The sequence below is a fragment of the Chanos chanos genome, chromosome 14, assembly GCF_902362185.1.
Source record: "Chanos chanos chromosome 14, fChaCha1.1, whole genome shotgun sequence".
Classification (NCBI taxonomy): domain Eukaryota; kingdom Metazoa; phylum Chordata; class Actinopteri; order Gonorynchiformes; family Chanidae; genus Chanos; species Chanos chanos.
Window position 1 is genome coordinate 3377254 of NC_044508.1, and position 5907 is coordinate 3383160.

General features: G+C 44.3%; 1 protein-coding gene across 1 annotated transcript; it reads left to right on the forward strand.

Moving 5' to 3' along the window:
- The first annotated feature begins 2562 nt into the window (after positions 1 to 2562).
- xbp1 (X-box binding protein 1) lies at positions 2563 to 5446 on the forward strand. Its single transcript, XM_030792069.1, is given in 6 exon segments — positions 2563 to 2903; positions 3385 to 3481; positions 3591 to 3707; positions 3893 to 3949; positions 3952 to 4059; positions 4371 to 5446. Coding segments are annotated over 6 exon segments (1185 nt in total). The 5' UTR covers positions 2563 to 2670; the 3' UTR covers positions 4944 to 5446.
- The last annotated feature ends 461 nt before the right edge of the window (positions 5447 to 5907 follow it).

Genomic DNA, 5907 nt, shown 5'->3' on the forward strand with positions numbered 1-5907 from the left:
AAGCTGTGTCAAGAGTCAAAGTAAAAAAAAACAAAAAACCTTCAACTTCAGTTAAAAGACTTTTCAGTCGGCTGAACACAGTGTAAATGTAGTTGTAAGACACAATGCGAGTGATGAAAACATGCTCTCTCATTTCCTCATTCTCCAGTCGGTCTTGCCAGGCTCATGTCTCTTGGTTTCATCATCAGAAATTTGATGGCAAGTATTACGGAGCCAGTTACATGGCATTACCGAGTGTGTACACAGGCCACGCTCATCTCCAAAATTTCCACTGTACTGTGAGGGCTCCCCCTGCAGTGTTCCACAAGGGTGCCACAGTCAGAAAACACACACGCACACACACACACACACGCTCACACAATATGAGACGGTCAGTGGTATAAGGATATTGAAACATGGCCTCTTAAATATAATGGCAACAGCACAGTAGCAAAGACATGATATTGTGGTATGCTAAAAATGAAGAAACCCCCCCCTCCCCAAAAGAACAACAACAAAACTTAAATACAGAGCTTACAAACACACACACACACACACACACACACACACACACGTGCGTGGTGGCACTCCTTAACTTCATTATCAACTCACCATATTCCTCAGCATCCACTGATTCTAAGTTTTACAAAAAACAAAACAAAAAAAAAACCCCCAAAAACATTTTATAACCCCACAGCCTTTGAGCGTTGTGTTTGCTGAGACGGGACTCGTCGTGGAGAGAGGGAAGTGACTGTGGAATTCACGTTCGCTCTGCTGAGAGGATGATGCTGATTCCAGTGCTGCCTGCATAGCAAACAGATCGTGTTTGTTCTCCCTGCTGTCGTAACCATTACGGGTGACCGGCGTTCTGACAGACTGGAGAATCCTCAGGTTGTAAACGTCACGCCTCACAATGTCTGTGTAAACGGCAGTCTGTTTGAGAACAAATATGCTAATTCTCTGGACAGACAGTGGGATGGGAAACTTTACTGAAATGATCTCTTTTATTTCTTTTCTTTTCCACAGGCTATTTTAACCCATCAAACATTAAGGACCGATAGACTTGAGACTTTATTGATTGTTGATATATTTACACATATATACACAAGACATACACATTTAAAACCATTATGTAAATATAATTCCAGTTTACAACATATGCAGCAATGTTTGTACATCCTTTGTTAGACAACAAAAAAAAACAACAAAAAAAAAACCTTAGACCAGCCCTATCACGCCCTAAATCTACTTATTAACTCTTCGTTGAAGCCTTGGATTGCTGTCCGTACAGGGACAGAGTGAGACATGGTAGGATCTGTTGGCCCTGAGGGGGGGGGGGGCAGAGAAACGCTTTCCTACCCACGTTACTGCGTCTGATGCACACGGAAAGTTCTAGCACAACAGACCTTTAATGTCACGCATATTAAAAACCTCAGTGCCATTCAACAGTAAAATAAAACAAAAAAACGAAAAGGGTTTAAAAGAAACCAGGTAGACCAGTGACCGCACCACATGTTAAATATGCACAAGAGCTGGTGTTTTCGCCTGTTTTTTTTTTTACACATTCAGAGAAAAACCTGGTCACCCGACCACAGTGTACCTACACATGGTAATCGGAGACAGCCATGAGTCTGGTTTTATAAAAATTCATGATGAGTCTAACAGCAGACAAAGCTCTGAAGACCTTATCTCATGTGGGTTTTTAGTTATTGATTATAGCAGGCTATTGCACAGTGTATGAGGCTTAAGTCTTGAAATTAGTGTCAGAATATAAACATTTCGCAGAATGGAAGCAATTTCATGTCACCCACAATTTCATGTCACCCACAAGTCAGTCCTCTCTAGTCCTCTAAGTGAGGTCTTTCTTTAGAGGAAGGAAGACTGTCGGTTAGACCAGGCAGATTTTGACAGATAGCAGGTCCTTTCTTCTGAACTATTTGCTCTCAAACACAGCCTATGTCTCTTTACCATATTGGACCACGAAGTCCACCGTTTACCTAATTGAATTTAGTGATGCAATCCGGCCGTTTGGATTATCCTACAGGAAATTCAGCTGATCAAGTCTTATTATTCGATTGGAGGACAAGTATAATGATGTCACCAAAAAGTTGTTTTGATGATTTTTGGATTGATGAGACAACTCGAACTTTAGGGGAAAATAACAAAGGGTCCTTCTGTAAAATCCCGACTCATGCAATCTGTCGAAATACTCTAGGTGTCAAAGTTATCGACCTAAGCGCTGAAAAGCAATGGTATCAAAAACAACATAAATTACTCGTTCGTACAGTATGACTGTCGGTCATACCACAAAATAGGAAACAAAAATATCTCTATTGTACCACATCTGTTGACAAACATAGACGGAGAGAAGTCGTATACTATGGGGTAAAGGTTGTACATGTATAAAATCCTCTCTCTCTCTCACACACACACACACACACACGGAAACATTGAATATAAATTACATCAGCTCTCCAACCAAACAACTATTAGCTCGAACTGACGTCACAACCAGTGTCGACCAATCCTGTTGTACCACGATAGTAGAAAAAGGAACGCCTGCGTATCCGGTCATTCAATTTTTTGAGTAGAGAGGGACGAGAGGACTAAAGGGTAACTCTTTTTGGGGAAAAAAAAATACCCTAGAACACAGAAAAGAGGGTCTTTTGAAGATCCAACAGTTGATACACTATGGTTGTAGTAACTGCCGGGGCCGGAGGTGCCCACAAAGTGCTTTTGATATCTGGGAAACAGAATACTTCGAATACCGCTACACAAGGAGGGTTTAGTCGGTCAATATCTGTCATGTTGCCGTCCTCCGCCAATCAAGCCGCTTCGGATTCTGATTCTAATGCATCTGGACCACCTCTGCGCAAGAGACAGCGACTTACACATTTGAGCCCAGAGGAAAAAGCACTTCGGAGGTAAATAACTTAGAAAGGCAGTTCTATGTCTGACCCTATCCTATCAATTCAGTAGAGATTCAGAATAGAAAACAACTCGATTTATCCGTGAAATGTATGTTAACATAATGTTAACTTTATCAGAAGTCCTCAGCCTTCTACAGATGTCAATTTTCCTTTTACTTGTCAGACCAGTTGATACGCCGGTCCGTTTTGAATTCTGGCCAATATCCGTGTTACTGCGAAAACGGGTTGCCAGTATGTCACGCCCATTTCCACATATCTTGGGAACGTCTGTATCTAGTTCTGCCTGCGTGGCAAGAACATGGCCGTGTATTGCGCAACCTCTGTAATCGTATCGGAGAAGGCGGGGGGAGGGGTGGCTGAGTTGTGAAAGCATTTATTACTAAGGGTTGCCAACAAAAATGTTGAATGTTCCGAAATTTGGCGAAATGAAACTTGTATTGCAAAACTCCTTTTTTTGTGTGTGTGTTTGCTGCAGGAAATTGAAGAACAGAGTTGCAGCACAGACAGCCAGAGACAGAAAAAAAGCTAAAATGGGAGAATTGGAACAGCAAGTTTTGGAACTGGAGCTTGAGGTAACTTTTGGTTTTGTTGGAGAATGATGCGGTATTTTCACGAATGACCCTTCCGGTTTGGAAAACTGACGACTCGTCGGCTAACGCCTCCCCCGTTTCCTTCCCCCAGAATCAGAAACTCCACGTTGAGAACAGATTATTACGAGAAAAGACCACAGATCTTCTCACTGAAAATGAGGAGTTGAGACAGAGACTGGGGTTACACACCCTGGATGTGAAAGAAAAGGTAATTGGATTTGGAATCAGCTTATGATGCACCTGTGTTGTGGATGGGATTAGGGGGGGAGGGGGGGGGGTGTATTGATTCCCAACTAAGCTTTAGTTATTGAGCTAAGTGATTAACGCTGAGAGCGCTGCCACGATCCTTCCTTCTCTCAAAGCCTTTCCCTGTCTCCTGCTCCGCCTCCTCAGGTCCAGGTTCTGGAGTCCGAGGGGAACGGCGTGGGTTTGGTGACCGGGTCTCCTGAGTCCGCAGCACTCAGGCTACGTGTGCCTCCGCAGCAGGTGCAGGCCCAGTTGTCCTCAAACCTGAAGACTTCTCCATGGATATTTCAAATCCTGGCTCTTCAGACTCTGAGGTGAGAGCTCCCCATCAACAACCCCCCCACCCACCCCACCCCCCCCTGACACTCTGACTCACGAAATGGGCTATACCAGAGGGGTTTAGTTCAGAAACTGGATTTCGTGGGAATTAGGTCCCACTGTTGAATGTTTCACCCAGTCAAAGCTTCTTGCTCCTCATCTGTTCCTTATCTTGTCTGGAATGTCCAGTGTATTTTGGCTCTTCCCTCTGAGTATTACTAGGGGAAAACTTTTGAAATTCAAACTGTTTTCAGCGATGGTCTAACAGTCCTCTCTCTTCTCCCCCCCCCCTCCCCTTCCCCCGCAGTCTGATCTGTTGCTTGGCATTCTGGACATCCTTGACCCAGACATGTTCCTCAAGGGTAGCCTTCCAGAATCTCAAGACCCCCAGGTGGTGCTGGTCGGAGGAACGGGGGAGCCAGTACCTGCCGCCTCACCTGCGCCTCTGGGGTCCGCACCAGTTAAGCTGGAGACCCTTAATGAACTGATCCACTTTGATCACATTTACACCAAACCAGTGGAGGTTGTTTGTGTGGAGCAGAGCGGAGAGGAGAGCGTTACCGAAGTAAAGATCGAAGAGGTTGCCTTCCCCGCCGCCGAACAGGAGGTGGAGGTCGTCGTGGAGACGGTCTCCGTGAAAGCGGAACCGGAGGAAGACCTTGTCCCCCAGAGTGAACCGGGGGTCGAAGACTTCCTCCCACCGAGCTCCCCTTCCCTCGGCGGTTTTGAGAAGGCCTCCTCCCTCACAGATGCTTACAGTGACTCTGGATACGAGCGGTCCCCCTCCCCCTTCAGTAACATGTCGTCGCCCCTGTGCCCCGATGCATCCTGGGAAGACATGTTTGCCAACGAACTCTTTCCCCAACTGATCAGCGTGTGAAGAGAGAACCACACCATACAATTGATTCTTGTTCATTTAATCCATTTCTCTCGGTGTAGTGTAACGTGATTTACTCTATGCTTCGTGTCAATGTACAAAAGTCAAGTGAACCCCACATTTTGGGATTCAGACCAAAGTTATTATTGCTTCAATGTTTCATTGGAATACAGCAGGTCTGTACTGTAATGTGGTCCTGCTTTTTGACCTTGAGTGTAGTCTGACTTTTCTTTTTTTTTATTTTTACGTTTATTCTTTTTCTTTAAAGTTTTGATTTGGAAATATAGTTGTCAGACAGTTCAGTCAATCCCACTCTAGTATTTCTGAAATAAGTTTGAGGGGAGGGGGGATGTGGGGATTGTTCAAATGCTGAAGTATTTATTTGTGTATTTAGCTCCAGAGTCTCTGTATCTAATCTGTGAGGTATAGCTTATGCTTCAATATAAAATGTTAATTTTAACGCTCTCGTTATATACTGCATTAAAAAAATGATCATTGCATCAAAACTTTGGCTCTTGTGTTTTAATGTACTGGTGTTAAGTTGAGAAACAGTTCAAAATCACACCCCCCCCCCCCTCCATTCTGAGCAAGTTCTCTTGCTCCTGTTTTCTGTTTAGATGGAACTCTGGAAAGGCAGCTCCAACCATTTCCCTTTCCTGTGTTGATCAGGTTTTTTTTTTTTTTTTGTGCTGCAAGATGCTATTGCAGTGAAAATGATTCATATTAGCTAACTGCGTGCATACACACACACACACACACACTTTCGCATTTTTCAACACTCTGGCTATCCCACTGAAAAACGTCTCTGCTAAGCCCTCAGGTTGCATTCATTTGCCCTCTCTCTCTGTGTGCGTGACTGAACCCAGCTATATATTGTGCGTGCGTGTTGGAAACAGGGTACTTTAATCAAAGCCAGGGGTCTGAATGCCCTTTTTGGGAGACTTTGCCACCTGTTCCCTTTGCTTTT